The 16,515-nt window shown below is 52.4% G+C and overlaps 1 protein-coding gene across 4 annotated transcripts in view; it reads right to left on the reverse strand.

Moving 5' to 3' along the window:
• The window catches only part of EML1 (EMAP like 1), a 74,077-nt gene that overhangs the window by 23,208 nt on the left and 34,354 nt on the right, over positions 1 to 16,515 (reverse strand). For 3 of the 4 annotated variants that reach the window (XM_040975548.1, XM_040975551.1, XM_040975550.1), the window contains 2 exons: positions 12,532 to 12,664; positions 3,357 to 3,491 (listed from right to left, as the gene is read on the reverse strand). In XM_040975548.1, coding sequence (XP_040831482.1) covers positions 3,357 to 3,491; positions 12,532 to 12,664 — 268 coding nt within the window. The remainder of the gene's footprint in view (positions 1 to 3,356; positions 3,492 to 12,531; positions 12,665 to 16,515) is intronic. The other variant, XM_040975549.1, reaches the window with a different exon arrangement.

Here is a 16,515-nt window from a genome sequence, read left to right on the forward strand (position 1 = left end):
GGGTTCAATTGTCCTCAAGGATGCTGGGGGACTTGTTCCAAGACAGCCACAAATGTGTGCGACCACAATGTGAAGTCCTTTATATCACAAGGCCCACACACACACACACCCCATATACCTTAAGTCACCTCCAGGGGTGAGCATGTGGGTTAAGCTGTTACCTTTGTCCCATTTCAGAGTTCTTGGAATCAATCCAGACTGGCCCAGCCCTGGCTATTACGGGCTTTGGGGAAGTGCAACAGTGAATGGAATATTTCTCCCTCTGCCTTTCAAATACATAAGTAAAATTCAAGAAGAAATGACTATGCAAGTCGTCTGTGGACTACAATGCCCAGCATGCTGTGACTGCGATGAAAACAGTTGTGACACTGCACGATTTGAGGGATTATGATGAGAAAAGAGTGGGCACTTCACTAGCATACCAGCACAGAGGGCTCTGCTCTGCAGACAGCTTTGCCCGTGGGTGTGGAAGCCGCAGGGACGAAGGAATGGTGGTGCTTTACTTCCCTAAGTGTTGTCAGGACTGGGGCACGCCAAGGACCGTGACCTTCAGGTGGACCTAACTCAGCGTGCATCAGACCAGCAAACATGCTAGCGACTGCAGGAGTCACGGGGCACCCTCACTCCGCAGGTGAGGAACACGTAGCTCGGAGTTCAGCAAACGCACAGAGGATTTTCCTGTGCTCTGCACAGTCACTGTGCCCAGCATCACTGCGACGTCCATGCCGCACTTGCCCAGCACCGTGCTCAGGCCTTCTGGCAGCTGAGCTGGCAACTTCCAGGGAACCAGCTAAAAACAGCCCTTTGTACAGAGGAGACTGGAAGTCAGGGCTGCGGACAAGCCAGATCCTCCCAGTGCTCCTCTCTCTGCAGTCCAGCCATGCGCAGAGCTGAACACCCCCAGCTCCTGATGGAGACCGCATGGGAACGGCGAATGCCAGCCAGCCAGTGACCCGGGAAAACCACCGAACACAGGCGGCATGCAATAGAAGGAGCCCGGGGGAGAGAGGGGCCTCTCCAAAGCTTCTCCCTCACGTGCAAGTGCCTGAAACACGTTAGTGCTCCCGCAGGAAGGAGGAAAGAATAGAATAGAGGGTCCAGGCTGTGCCAGCACCAGCAACAACCTTGGCTCTGACCGTGGCTGCTTGCTGGTGACCGCTGCTAGAGGGGTCAGCACCAGCACTTCCCCTTATAAAGGCAGCCACGTTCCATGGGAACCCCAGGAGCAGGACGCCCCCGCCACCACCCCAGGTTCCAGGGAGACAAGGATTTACTCCCAAACGGAAAGACTTAGTGGCCTGCATTATTTTTAGAAAATGATTAGTGGATTTCCCTCTTCCTTATCAAAGTTTCCTACCACGGCATTTTTCACAAACCCCCTGTAAACATCCTTGATGAAGTCTTTCCCCAGCACGTTATTCAAGCTGTGAGACCGAGGAGATAACGCAGAACTGGAGTTGACACAATGCGGATTCTTTCTGGAAATTCTTAATAGAAATCAGATGTGCAGAGGAGGAGCCGTGGGTTGAAGAGCTGCCAAGATCCAGACACTTCCAAGCTCGCCCTGAATGCGGAGAAGCCCAGGGTTGTGGGCCCTGTGGCACCCACCCCCCACGCACACACTGTGCACAGGGGCACACATACACTTTGCTGCCACTGTAACTGCCTCGCCCGATTTCCAAGATATTATCACCCAATTAGCATAATCTCGTGATAAGAAGCACCCACTGCTGAAATGAGAAGCCAGAACCCACAAGCAAGGCTTTGGAAGTGTTAATTGACTAAGAACTTGACCTGCTTTGGGGAGGTGACCCGGAACCAGACCACTTCCACAAAAGGCATCTTTTAGGAGTAAAATGGAAAAAAGGAATCCCGCATAGCTGAGGGGCAGGATTTAGGGACCTGGAACTGCCACAATGCCTTGGGGGTGTCTTATGACTAAGCCTCCCCCACCCCGCCCCACCAGCACCGGGGTAGGAGCAGGTTAGAGAAAGGTGCCATGCTTAAGGCTAGAATAAAGGACCCTGCTGGGTAAAGACACACAGAGAAATGCGCCTGAGTAATACACTCAACCCTGCAACAGGCTGTTGAAGCACTGGAAGGGAGCTCTCCCATGAAGCTTTGGTAAAATGTGACTCTTGGTGGAAGGTCCGAAGTTAGAAGTTAGTGTGCGAGGAACACAGGCAAAAACCAGTACCTGACAGCACAATGGCCTTCCCCCCCACCACCCAGGGACCCCTTCACCCGGGTCACCCTAGGGGGAGGCACCCAGCTTCATCCCCACCACCCAGGGCAGGCCCCTTCACCCGGGTCACCCTAGGGGGAGGCACCCAGCTTCATCCCCACCACCCAGGGCAGGTCCCTTCACCCGGGTCACCCTAGGGGGAGGCACTCAGCCTCATCCCCACCACCCAGGGACCCCTTCACCCGGGTCACCCTAGGGAGAGGCTCCCAGCCTCATCCCCACCACCCAGGGCAGGTCCCTTCACCCGGGTCACCCTAGGGGGAGGCGCCCAGCCTCATCCCCACCACCCAGGGCAGGCCCCTTCACCCGGGTCACCCTAGGGGGAGGCGCCCAGCCAACAGCCCTGGGGGAGCAGTGTAGCCTATTCCCACCCAGGAGAGAGGGGAGGGGAAGAACTGGACCCCACCCCCTGCCAGCCCCACGATCTGAGCCCCCTCTGGCAGTGCTGCCGGCCTGGCAGGTGTCTTCTCTCCTTGACACCATGGCACTTCGCTTACCCCGGAGTGAGTGAGTGGGCATTCTCTCTCACACTGTCTGGAGAGGTGCCATACCCCATCAGACCCTCGCTGCCTGCAGCTCGCGCGTCCCATATTTGGACTTCTCGTGTGGAGACAAGAACCCAACTCACCCCCTCTACCCACCGGAGCGCCACGGGCATTTATGCCAAACCCGTGTCAATGAACCTTCTAGAACAATTCAACACGAGTGAGAGTACACCACAGAACTAGAGAGGACGCTTCACTTTAGGGACGCTAGCTCGGTATTGAAAAGCCTCTGATGAATCATAAAATGACAATTTTGTCAGGAAATACTACTGACGGGTGGAATGAAGTTCACTAGAACCCACTTTATCATGGCGTGGTGCTCCCTTGGGTTTCCCCCAGCGAAGCCCAGCTGGACGTGGTGGGGCGGCCGGCAGCATGCCGGCTCCCAGGAGCTGCCTTCCTGCACGTCGGGGCTGCAGCTGGGCCCAGAGGCTTGGGCAGCCGCTCTGGCCATGGGCTGAGGGACCCGGGGTGCCTCGCGCGCTGCTGGCTGGCCTGCAGGGAGGGCTCCATCTCCGGAAACCAGGCGCCTGCGCAGCGGTCACCGCGGCCGGAGGTGGCCTTACCTTTCACTGTTCTTCTTGCCGCTGGAGGAGCTGCTGGTGGAACCCGTGCGATTCCGGTTGCCTCTGGAATCCCCGTAGCTCTCCCGCCGGCCGCCCGGAGACACGCGCTCGGAGGAGCTAGTCCTCTTGATGGTGCTGAAAGTGGGAGGCAGACCACAAGGCAATGCTTAATGCCGCTTTAACTCCGCTGGCATGCGCATGCCCAGGACACCACACGTCCTCATGGGGTTTAAAGACTCTAAAATCCTAGCTACCGGGCAGGCGTCGAGGTATGGTGGTTAGTCCCCTGTTGGGACCCCTGAATCCTGGCCCAGAGTTTCTGGCTCCTCCACTTCTTTTATTTGTTTGTTTAAATTAATTGAAAAGGCAGATTTATGAAAAGAGACAGAGAGAAAGACCTTCCATTCACTGGCACACTCCCCAAATGGCCACAAAGGCCAGAGCTAAGTGTATCTGTTGCCAGGATGGCTCTTCCACGTCTAATCCAGCTTCCCATTAATGTGTATCTTGGGAGGCAACGGGGCATGGCTCAAGTGACTGGGGCCCCTGCCAGTCATGTGGGGGACACCTGGATTCTGTTCTTTTGGCATCCTCCTACAGGGGACCCCGGGTGGCTCTCCCACTCTTGTTCTGCCACAGAAGGACAGAAGACACAGTCTGTGCAGCCTGTACCTGGCGCCCGCTGGCAGCCTGCTCCTGGACTTTGGCCTTCCAGAACCTCAAGAGATGTTTCTGTTGATTATGAGTCCCTTGGTCACTCAATGCTGGGTGGCAGAAGCCCCAAACTGGCCAAGACCTAAGCCAGTACAGCGTCCAAACACCATCACCATCATCACCCTCAGGCCACACGTTTCTTGAGATGTCACTTCACGTCTTGTAGGACGTTTCCCCGAACTTCCTCCAGGAGCCTGGCACAATGGAGGCCTCACACGTGGGCCTGGTTACAGCCACAGCCAGGAGGAAGGGCCAGGGAGGGGGCCGTGACAGGCCAAGGGCTGGGTGGGCTGGACACATACTGGCTGAGAAGTGGGAGGGCAGAGAGATGCCAGCAGGGAGTGAGAGAGCAGTGGGCAGAGGTCGGGGAGCTGTGCAGGGCTGGCAATGGGCATGGGGTGCCAGGGAAGGCAAGGTCATTTCTGCAGCTACAAGGAGTACAGAATCCCAGGGTGGGGCAGGGAGCAAGTCCCCACAGCAGTGCACGGGAACTGAGGCACCAGGACAGCAAGACCATGGCTACCACCTGGCTTTCCGCAGCCAAGCACAAGCCCCACCCCTTCCAAGCCCCCTTCTCTTCTCTGCCCTCAGCCAGATCTTCAGTTCATTTTCTCTGTGACTTCCAGTGGGTCTACTAAGAACTCTGAAAACCACCTGGCTCTCCCAGCAAGCATGAGCAAAGACCCGAGCTCAGCCACTGGATTCGAGCACGTTCCCTGCACGGCCAGCCCAGTGACCACGGAAGTGGACCTGCAGCCCAAGGATCTTCCCTGGGCTCCTATTAGGGCAAGGAGCTGACACACCTCAGGAGAGCAGCGTGTCTGCAATGCGGAACAAAGTCCACATACTGTTTGTGCTCGAGGTCCCAGTGATGAAATACACCAGGCTCATTTCACCAGCGCCACCCGCCCTGGCGAGCAGCCAGTACCCCGTGCCCACCCAGGGCTGGGGCCCTGGGACTTCCACAGCTCTGCCTACCATGTGCCCTGGGGGCAAGTCATAGCAAGGTCATGGCTGTGGGAGGAACTGCACAGGGCATCCTTCCAGAGCTGGAAAGCCACAGCTCTTGATGGATTCCAGCAAACATGAACCGACCTTAACATCAGCTCTCGGCCTAGGGCTGGAGGTGACGGCAGTGGTCGCAACAGGAGTTCATCTGAGCCTGATGAGTGCTCCCAGAAAATACTGTTATCTTCATTTTCCAGGTAAAGTGACATGCTTAGGGACAGGAAGCAAGTGATCTGAGGCCATGGCCAGGGGTCAGGCTCATGATGTCAGCCCTTGCTCTCCTCACTGGGTCACCTAATTAAGACAATCAGCAATTTATGAAATACCCAAGAACACTAACTTGATTTGAGTATATTGAGTATGTTGTTATCATTTGATAAATGTTGATAATTAATGTGACTGTGGTGTAGGATTTGAGCAGTGGTAGGCACTGGACAATAGCTTGAAGCTACCGTATTCAAAGAGAGGCAAGGAGTGGCTGTCAAGCAGGGATGACCACTGGTATCCCACACCAGGTGGAATGCGTGCATCCCATGTAAGTGCCTGGCTTCCAATCCAGGTCTTGCTCTCAGCTCCAGGTCCCTGTTAGTGCACGCCTGGGGAGGCATGGGGTTTGGCTCAAGCAATCAGACTGCTGTTACTCCCACAGAGGCCTGGGTTGAGTTCTGGGATCCTGGCTTCATCCCAGTCCAGCCCTGGCCATTGTGCGCAACTAGGGAGTGAAGTGATGGATGGGAACTCCCAATGCATTTCAAACAGATCAACAATTTCTTTCAAAGGGTGCCGAAGCTGCTGAAGGAAATCCGAGTTCCCTCGGCACGGTGCTGCTGTGTTCAGTCAGTCAGCACTGAGAAGCCTCGCCACCCGAGGCACGCACAGGCAGGAGGCAGGCATGAGGTCACAGAGGGCAAGAAGGGATGCACTGAAGCGGCCCCATGGTTTGCGTCCAAACTTGGGGCTAATCTCTCACTGCTCCTCAACAAGTCTGTCTTTCCCATGTTTGCATAAAAATGTTAAATGAAAAAAAATTCCTATTGCTGTCTCTGGGCACTGAAGGAAAAAAAAAAAAAAGATGTTTTCTTTTGAGAGCCTGAGAGTCCTTACTAATTAAAGAGGATTTACTAAGGACTCCATCTGTGCGAAGGACAGCAAACAAAGCTCCAGGATAAGACACATGCAGCGATAGGGGCAGCCAGGCAGTCAGACCCTCCGACGAGGCTGGGCAGCCTGGGACAGCAAGTGGGGGGCTGCATAGAGGCCACTGGGGACCTCAAGAGGCTGCACAGCAGCACAGCACAGCTGAGCGCAGGAGCTGGATTTCTGGTTCAGAAACACACGGGCACCATCAGTTCTGCTTCCCCCTTCTGTTCTCTGCTCCCACACTCCAGTCTCAGACCTTCACTGTTCTGAAAATAAAGCAGGTCCTTGCATCTTGTTAGGCATGCGCCTGAGAGCTATGCATTAGAAACCCTAGCTCTGCAGCACGACATTTCAACGGGGAGTCTGCTGACCAATAGCAGCGTATCTTCTCCCGGTTAGATAACAACGTCAAGAAATGAGCATTGAGCCCTCCTTTCATCTGGTGGGCTAGAACACCCCAAAACTGGACATGCTCTCCCACTGTGCAGCCAGCCAGTCCCAGGCTCTGGGGAACTGGGAGAAAAGAGGGGTTCATCATGGAGCTGGCATGATCCCTGGTGCCCAAGTTCCTGAGGTGAGGGTGAGGGTTCTTGCAGACTGAAGGATCTGTGCCAAGTCCCTGCTGGTCCTCAGTGCTCGGGGACCTCCTCTGCCATGTTGGAATATCCTGAGCCTTAGGGAGTTACGATAATTGCAAAGTGGGTTCCAGCCAGTCTGGGGGCCAGGTGCAGGGGGTAACTACATTTTGTTCAGGATCTGGGGTCCCCAGAAAGGAAACCCTCAAGACAGGACAAAGCATCAAGATCGCACCCACAGGGGAGTGGAGTGACCTGGTGAGGCTCTTGATCTGGGGCACAGCAGGGTCGGCGGCATTGCTTATTCAGTTCAATGAGTTCATTTTGGGAATAGGTTGATTTGCTGGGTAAGGATAGTTTACGTTGAAGGCGGGAGGCTGGGAGACTGGGGCTTATACTCAACATCTCATGGAAGCTAGTGTGTGCAGAGGAGTGGTATTGATTTGGGGTCAAGGACTTGTTTTTCAAAACTTGTTTTTCAAAACTCTGGCAGAGAGATCCTACCAAAAAAAAATCCCAGAAGCCCAACTGGTTGCTCTAATGCATAATCAGAGATCTCATTCGTCATGACAGCCACTCAGCAAATACCGAGCAGATATCACCCATCCCTGTGCTCTGGGAGTCAACAGGGGCTCACAACCCAAATGGCTTTAGTCCTGCAAATTACAAGACAGATAACACCAGTGAAAGGACAGAGCACGGCAGACATCAGTAACTAAGAAATGCACTCGTCTACCACTGTCTCAAACACGTCCTTGTGCCGAGATCCAGGTCGCTTCCCAGGCTGCTGGTCTTGAAGACTCTGGGTGAATTCCAGAGGGACAGCTCCCTGGTCCTGGAGCCATGACACTTGTGTTAACAGGGCCAGTGTCCACAGGCCTTCTTGGCTGCACAGCATCAGATTCCAGCTGTAGCCGCTACCAAGAATGCCCTCGTGCCAGGGAGCCTGCATGGCGTGGATCTGAATAAAAATCACGTCGGGTCAGATCCTGTGTTTTCTGGACTTTAAACCAAATTGTGCCTGGCCCTGGCTTCGGAGCCCCTGCCGGTGCAGACCAACCGACAAGTGGAGCTATTTTTCCGAGGGGCCGCTGCGCTTGGCAAGGGCACCCCCACAGTCGTGCTTTTCGTGCTGGTTTTGTTCTTTTGGTCTCTCCCCATTGTGCTGCTCCACTTGTGTGCTGAGAGAAGGAGGATTGTCCGGCTTGGGGGCTGTGCAAATGTCCCTCTGTTGTCACAGGCAGCATCCCACTGAGCAAGGTGTGACCTACAATGTCTTCCCTGGATTTGCTGTCTTTTTTTCTTTGACGGGTGGGAACAAAGCTTTTCCAAGGACTCCAGATTGAACCTCCATCCCAAACGAAGTCTTAATTGGCAGCACAAAGCACAAGCGCTGGGTGCTGGACCGTTTCCAGGGGGGATTTTGTTCTTCAGCACCAGACTGAAAGACCCCAAGAGAAGAAAACAAACAGAGAGGCATCCACACACCCCAGACACCCCACTCATTGGGAACTCAGCACAAGAATTACCACAGAATCGAAATGACTTGGAAGTTATTTTAATCCTAATATTCAGAACTCCCGGCCTGCTGTTGTGTTTTCAAAACTCTCGAGTGGAGAGCTCTGCAGAGCCTTCCCTCTGCAAGTCACAGTGAGGTTTCCGACTTCCCATCCCCCAAAGCTCCAAAATAGAGGAAACAAAGCCAGGGTTTGGCTCTATAGATGCGTCCAGCCTGGCATCTCAGGCCCCCAGGCGGGAGGCCATGGATTCCTGGATGGCGGTGACGAGCTCGCGGGAGCTGGTTAGACCAACTGAGGACAGCGCTTTGTAAGTCTAGGGAAGCCTAGGATGCTACCGGAAGGAGATTTCCTGTTGAAAGCGCTTGTGCACACAGATAACCTGATGGCTACTGACTATAATTTTGGCTCCTTTTGCTTGCTCCTGAGAGGAACCAGGGCCCAGGTGCCTTCCCTCCAAGGGAGATGGGGCTTGGGGCAGAAGCCCCAGGCCCCTGACCACAGCACACAGCACAAGCTCTGTCTTGCAGTGCAGCCCCTGCAGTCACTGAGCACCTAGGCTCTCCAAGGACACCACAGGCTGTGGGCTGACTTCGGAGCATGGCGAGCCCCGTCAGTTACCCTGCGCCACAAAGGGACGCTCCCACAACAGACACTCCGGTGAAGGAAGGAGGGCCCTGCATGGCCGCCAAAGCCCCACAGGTGGCACCAGTGTCTCCTACGGGCTCCTGGGCGAGCCCCAGCTGCTCCACTTCCCGACCGTGGCCTGGGGGTTCTTGAGTCCCTGTAACCCATCTGGGAGACCTGGAAGAAGCTCCTGGCTCCTGGCCTTGGTCTGCCTAGCCCTTGCTGTTGGTAGCCACCTAGGAGATGAACCATAGGACAGAAGATCATGCTCTCTCTCTTGGCAACATTGCCTTACAAATAAATATCTTTTAAAAATAAATAAAATATCTGAAGACAAATGAAAAGGAAATACAATATACCCGACCTTGCAGGTCAGAGTATGCAGAACCAGAAAGGCGCTCAGCAGTGGTAAGAGCCTGCATAAGGAGAGATCTCCAATCGCCTGGCCACACCTCAGGAACCCACAGGGAGAAGAACAAATGAAACCAGAAGCTTTCAGAAGGAAATAACAAAGATTACAGCAGACAAAACGAAATCACTGGGACTAAAAACAAATAAAGCCACATGTTGAGCTTTTTAAAGAAAATGATCAACACAATTGAAAAAACCCTTAGCTAGATGCGCAAAGAAAAAACACCTGAGACTATTTAACTAGAAATGAGGGTGGATGTGGGGCAGTGGTTTAAGCCACCGCCTAGGACACCCACAGCTCTGAAATGAGTCTTTGGCTTCCCGTCCAGCACCCCAGGAGGCGGCAGAGCAAGGGCCAAGTGCTTGGGCCCTGTCCCCAAGCGGGACACCTGCAGGGAGTTCCTGGCTCTGGTGGCCAGTCCTCAGCCTGTGGACGTTCAGGGAGTGAACCAATGGCTGAAGGTCTCGCTCTTCTCTCTGCCTTTCAAATAAATTTTAAAAAGGCAAAAACTGCTGCTTTAAAATACTGAGGACTGTAACGCACCACTACGGATAATTATACAGCAACAGATTAGACAAACTAGAGGAAACAGACCAACTTCTAGAAATACATAACCTACCAAGGCTGAATGATACAGAAGCAAAAGATAGTAACAGCAGATCTACAGCAAGTAATTACTTTAAATCAATTTGTAAAACCTTCCACCAAAGGGGAAAAAAAAAGCAGGAAAAGATGACTTCACGTAACTTATACCAGGGATGCAATGGTTCAATCAGCTAACATCCTCCCCTTGCAAGCCCTGGGGTCCCATGTGCATGCTGCTTTATGTCCTGGCTGTCTGCTTCCCATCCAGTTCCCTGCCTGTGGCCTGGAAAAGCAGTGGAGGACGGCCCAAAGCCTTGGGACCCTGCACCCAGAAGAGGCTCCAGGCTCCTGGCTTCCCATCGGCACAGCTCCAGCTATTGCGGCCGCTTGGGGAGTGAATCAATGGATGGAAGATCTTCCTCTCTGTCTCTCTTCCTCTTGGTATATCTGACTCTCCAATAAAAATAAAATGGGATTTTTTTTAACAGAAAATAAATCCTAATACTCCTATGGCATCTGAAGGGATTGCAGAGTTGGAATCATCCTGGAAAAGAAGTGTGTGGCAGGAGGCCTTGGAGTCCTGGTGACAAACCACACTGCCCAGCACCAGCAAGCAAGAGGGTGTGATTCCGCGTGACAGCACGGAAGATGCAAGCCCAACGGCACAGGGCCCCGAGACAAACCGTCACATCTGTGGGCCACAGTGTTCAGAGGGGGCAAGACCATGATGAGAAAAGCAGAAACAAAAATAAAAGTAGAAATAAACAAAGGGGACTGCATCGAATTTAAAGGCTCCTGGGTGTCGCAGAAGACACGCAACAGACTGAGAAAGCGACCTGGACAAAGAGAGGAGAAGCAGAAATCACCATCTGACGAGCACTTCTCCAGAACTCAGAGGAACACCTGCAACTCAACAACAACCGGAAATGGGCGAGGGCTTAAACAGGCCTTTCTCCGAAGAAGATACTACACAAGTGGCCCCTGTGCACACGGAGATGGCATGAGGTACAGTGTGACACAACCCGAACAGACGGAAGCCGGTCCAGCTCGGCAGCCTTGGAGGACCCAGATGAATGAAAGTCACAGCTACTGCTGACCGTTGGAATTCAGATGGTCATTTACTGTGATCATGAATACAAACAATTTATACCAGAACTGACCAATAGGAAGCAAGGCCAGCAAGTGCATCTCAGGTTTGAACAACCGCCCTAAAGCAAAATTCCCTAGAGCCATAAATGGTGAATCCATAAACCTCTTACCTGGTGAAGCGCAGTGAAGGATAGACTTGGTGAAGGGTAGACTCTTCCGAATAAATGCTGAACATATTTAAAATACGCTGGGAATTTGTTTGATGTGGTGACTAACTCTGCACCTATTTTTAGGCCTGACAAAAGTGGTGTCAAAGCCAGCTGCAGCCCTCGCCTCTGGCCTGGTTCAATCTTCCCCATGCACTATGGCCATGCCTACTCCTCGGCCCGTGGATCCTGAGCCCCGCACACCACCCAGCTGCCCAGAGGGAACCTCACGGTTAATGACAGAATCACACCGAAGAGTTTCCTACCTTGGCCGTGTTTGCTTCGAATCAGTCAATGCACAGCCACCTTGGGACCACCCAAGCAACAGCACCCAGGGCCCCTCCAGTCCTCTCCTTTCTGCTCACTCTCCACCTGCTGCTCTTCTCTGTGGGATCCAGAGGTGGGAAGAAGTTCTGTGCTGGCCTGTGCCTTGCCCAGTGGTCTCCTCTGCATCTTACCTGACCCACGCACCTGTGCCCACTCTCCTCTTGCCATGGCGCCTAGAGACTGTGGTCAGAACAAACCGGTACAGGTTAGACCAGAACCACAGTATGTGCCAGTATTAGCCAGCGTCCTGGGGATGACACAGGAGGGACACCTGGGTGTTGGGCTGACTGCCCAGATAAAGAAATGCCGTGTACCACCTCAAACATACCCAGTGGGCAGGGCTGCAGCTGGTGGTGGCGTTCCAGAGAGGGAACCCAAGACCAAAGCAGAGGAAAAATGCCACAGCAGAGAAAGGTGTGGTGGCTGGATGCTATACCAACCCTGGGAAGAGCAGTAACCCCTGAGCCCTGTGGGCTCTTCTGCACACACAGCCGGCCTTCCCAACACACAGATGGTGGGCAGCGTCTCGACCCCACAGGGCCTGCCGTGTTCTTTAACCAGCTCCTGAGGAGCAGCTGTAGAGTTTCCTTAAGACTCTTGGGGTTCCCATTTTCCAGTGCCTAAACCCTTAGTGGCTATAAAACATAAACATGCCAATAGAACAACTGGGAAACCCACTGAGAAGTGAAGCGTTTGCTACCTAAGCTTTGTCCACTGCACAACAGCAGCACCCAGAACTCCACTGCAAAGTACAGCTTAACTCTGAAACAGCACAAGGCGCTTGGAGCCCAGGAGATTTCAAAGGCAACACAGAAGCATAACAAATGAATATAGCTCCCAGCATGGCAACATAGCAATGTGGGACTTTAGCAAGCTTTCACGCAGATTAAAAACCAGGAGAGGTCAGGTAAGCAGGCAATGCTTCCTGCACAGTCAGTCGCAGAGGGCTGTCTGTAGGCTCTTCCCTCGGCCCACCTTTTGGTTGCTGGCACAGCGGGGTCCTTCCTGGCGCCCGAGGGTGACGGCAGGGAGCCACTTGGTTTCTTTGGTAGCACAGCACCATTGTTGATGGTGGTTCTGAGAGGCAGGGTCTGCACCAGCGGTCTGGCTGTAAGGCAAGCAGAACAGGTCATCAGAACTCTTCCCTGGGTCAAGGTCAGCATAGCCGCACTGCAGAAGAGGGCACTGACTCACATGGGAGCAGAATTGACTCAGAAGACAAGCAGCTCAGGGTGGCAGGGCCAGCGTTCACCCATTGGTGCCTGTGCAGTGAGGTGAACCAAAGGCAAGGAAGGTACTGGCTGTGATGCCCACAGCCCATACAGGCAGTGCAGAGGGCCAAGTCCCACCTGCCCCTTCTGATCCAGCACTGCTAAGGCACACCCCCAGGAGGCAGCAGGCGATGGTCCATGTATGCGACAGACCCACACGGAGTTCCCGGTCCCCGACTTGGCCTGGCCTAGACTTGGTATGTGCAGGCATTTGGGGAGTGAACTGGCAAATGGAAGGTCCAGTTCCCTCCAGCCTTTTCAACCAAATAAAAAATTTAAAAGACTTTTTAAAAAGCAAAATCACATCTCATTGAACATATAATCGATGTAATGGTTCATATATATATTACTTCATTATTATTATTATTATCATTATCATTTTATAATACAATTCCATAGGCCCTAGGATTTCTCTTCCCCCTCCTTAAGTCTCCCCCACCACTGAGTTTCCCTATATTATTACTATAATATAGTTCTTCATAAACAGTCACATGTCCATCATTGCAGGCATGGACAATGGCAGAGGGTCCAGCATCCTGTTGTCAAGATACAGTAAACAGTCTCATTGGGAGTCCATCTTTGATCTGGAAGTAGAGATGCATACTGTATTGTATCCTCATATAGGCCTAACAAACAATACAAAGCTGTGAAAATTCTACAAGGAAACTTCCTTGGTTTGGGTGATGAGTTCTCACTTAATAGCTTGGACTTCATTGAAATGTTCAGAAAGCTGTGAAAGGCATTTAGGAGGGAGAAGACACCAGTCCTGGACTGGAAGATGCTGTGACCCACACCCCTGACTTCTGCGTAGAGAACTCTTAACGTGCAATCGTAAGCAATCAAAGGGCAAAGGATCTGGAAAAGACATGTGAAAAGATGCAGTCGTTTATCGTTACAGAAAGGCCAATGAAAGCATTAATTAGGTGCCTTTTAGAATGTCTCAAGTCCAAAAATCAGACAAAATCCCCATTGCTGGCCGGCACCAGCTCTCACTCACAGATCCCTTTGGAAGATGGAGTAGAGGTAGGGATTTCCTAAGAAGCTAAAGGCTGTCTTCCCAGGCAATCTGGGACGCATGGTGATGTCAGTTAATCTGAACAAGCACATCTCCTGGCCTGCATGCCAGTCTTAGTGCAGCCTCCTCCTTAACTCTACAAACTACACAGCCACGAGGTCCTTCCACAGGTGACTGGGCAAACAAAATCACCCACGCAATGGAACACAAGTCCGTGATGAGGGCGGCAGCAATCCACACACCTCCATAGAGGCAACATGAGCCAATATCTGCAGCAGCTGCTGGCCAGCCCACTCTGAGTTCTGAAGTTCAGTGCGTGGCAGGTGGTAGCACGTGGCAGCAGCTGGCAGCAGGGCCAACGCTCAGGCCAAGGGCCCCAGCCTTGGACTGGCAGGGCTGACTCGCCTGCTTGCCTCTCCACAGGAGCTTTGGGTTATATTAATTATTGGATGCATTAATTAATGAGGTTATTAATTAATTAACACAGTTCCCTGACAGGAACCAAGGGATCTACAAGTTGATGAAACTGATTTTAAAATTTTGCAAGGGGGAACGTTAAAGTCTCTAAAAGCAATGTGCCTAACAATCAGAGAAACAGAAATGACTGGGTGTGTGATGAGGGACGCAAAACCTGCTCCCGTATACAGGCAGCGAGCGCCTTGTTTTAACCAACGTTGGACATTGGAGGGCCAGGCCTAGAATGGGACTCAGCTGTGCACGATAAATTTCAAGATTTTTAAAAAGATTTATTTATTTTTATTGGAAAGGCAGGTTTACAAAAATATGGAGAGAGAAAGAGCCGGCCCAGCCCCCAGCTCACGAGGGCCTGAAGGGGAAACCACGGATGCAGCTCTTGCTCCTTTTCTCTATCTGCCTTTCAAACAGCTAAAACAGCTACAGTAAAACAACATACACCTCCATAAATCATGCGATTCCCTCTTCTCCACCAAGTGCTAATTTTTGTTTGGCAGATGTGAAACCTTCCAGATCTTTCTACCTGAGTCAGTTCAGCCAGAACCTGGACAACTGTACAGGCTGAGGTGCCATCTCCATGGTTCAGAAGGATGGTCGGCAATCAGTGTGCACCAAAAAGACAGGAAAAGCTCTATGGGGCAGCTTAGGTGGAGGCTGGGCAATTTCTTTTATTTTTTTTTTTAAAGATTTATTTTTATTATTTTTTCATTGGAAAGGCGGATATACAGAGAGAGGAGAGACAGAGAGGAAGATCTTCCGTCCGATGATTCACTCCCCAAGTGAGCCGCAACGGGCCGATACTATGCCGATCCGAAGCCAGGAGCCTCTTCCGGGTCTCCCACGCGGGTGCAGGTTCCCAAAGCTTTGGGCTGTCCTCGACTGCTTTCCCAGGCCACAGGCAGGGAGCTGGAAGGGAAGCGGGGCTGCCGGGATTAGAACCGGCGCCCATATGGGATCCCGGGCGTTCAAGGCGAGGACCTTAACCACTTGCGCCACCGCGCCGGGCCCGAGGCTGGGCAATTTCTAAAACCCATGGTGATGCCCCTGGGCAAAGAGGAGTCAGATAATCAGGCTGAACGGCCAGGTCCAGGGACAGCCAGAGCCTCCGCGTCACATCCACAGGGACTGGCCAGTCCTTCCCCGACCACAGAGCCTTAAAATGGGAAACAGAGTGATTTTCATAAACCTGCCATTCCCATTGTGATACTATGAGTAAAGTCAGAGAGAGAATGACAAGGAGAACAAAGCTTAGAAGTCACAAGAACTTTCTGGGACTAAGCCTGGTGGGAGGAAGGGGTGAGGACCACAAGCTGGGGCCTCGTGGCAGTAGAGATGCATACTGTTAACACCTGAGTGCCACCTGCCTTCTAGCCACTGGGCCAGTCCCCCTTCGGGGGATACCTGAAGGGAGCCTGTCGGTGGCACAGCTTGGCACACAGCATGGAGCACACACCTGCAGCTGCAAACGCGGAGCCTACCCTTGGGGGTAAGAACCACTTACTATTTACAAATTAAAATCCCTTGTGTCCAGTCTACTTCCAGGCTATATCAAGACAGCAGGCTTAAATAGAGAAAGGTGTCAGGGACGGCAACTGTCTAAAAATACACAAGTTTTGAAAGTTAGAAGCTTTATATAAAGCAGCTACTTCAAACACACCGTTTAGGATACAGGAGTCATCCAGTTTATTTTTGGAAAGCTGAGTGGGTCAAGAATACCTCAAATAACCTGGTTTCTATTTAAATATCCTAATCACTTAAAACTTGAAAGGAGAAAAAAGACAACTTGAAAAGATTACTCAAAGTACAGACATCAGCCCAGTGTGTGTTTGTCACACGGAGCTGGTGCTAACCATAAGAAGCCAATTTCTGCCCACAGTTATGTGAAAATGCAGCCAGAGCCGGAGATAAAATGAAAAGGTGTGACGTCAGCTCTGTCTCTCGGTGCCGAGGAGAGCACGTTAGCTGTGAAACAACTTCTTATATCCAAACAAAAGAAAGGTATTTCTTTTTATTGTTGACTTATTTGGAAGGCAGGGACAAAGGAAGATGACAGAGAGCCATCTTTTACTCCCAGGTTCCACTCCCTAAAGGCCCACACTAGCAGGGACTGGGCCAGGCTGAAGCCAGGAGCTGGAAGCTGCAGCCCTGTGCTGCAGGTAGAAGGCAGTGACCCAAGTCCTTGAGCCTTTGCCCGCTGCC

The sequence above is a fragment of the Ochotona curzoniae genome, unplaced genomic scaffold (assembly GCF_017591425.1).
Source record: "Ochotona curzoniae isolate NIBS_2020 unplaced genomic scaffold, NIBS_Ocur_1.0 contig_2688, whole genome shotgun sequence".
NCBI classification, from domain to species: domain Eukaryota; kingdom Metazoa; phylum Chordata; class Mammalia; order Lagomorpha; family Ochotonidae; genus Ochotona; species Ochotona curzoniae.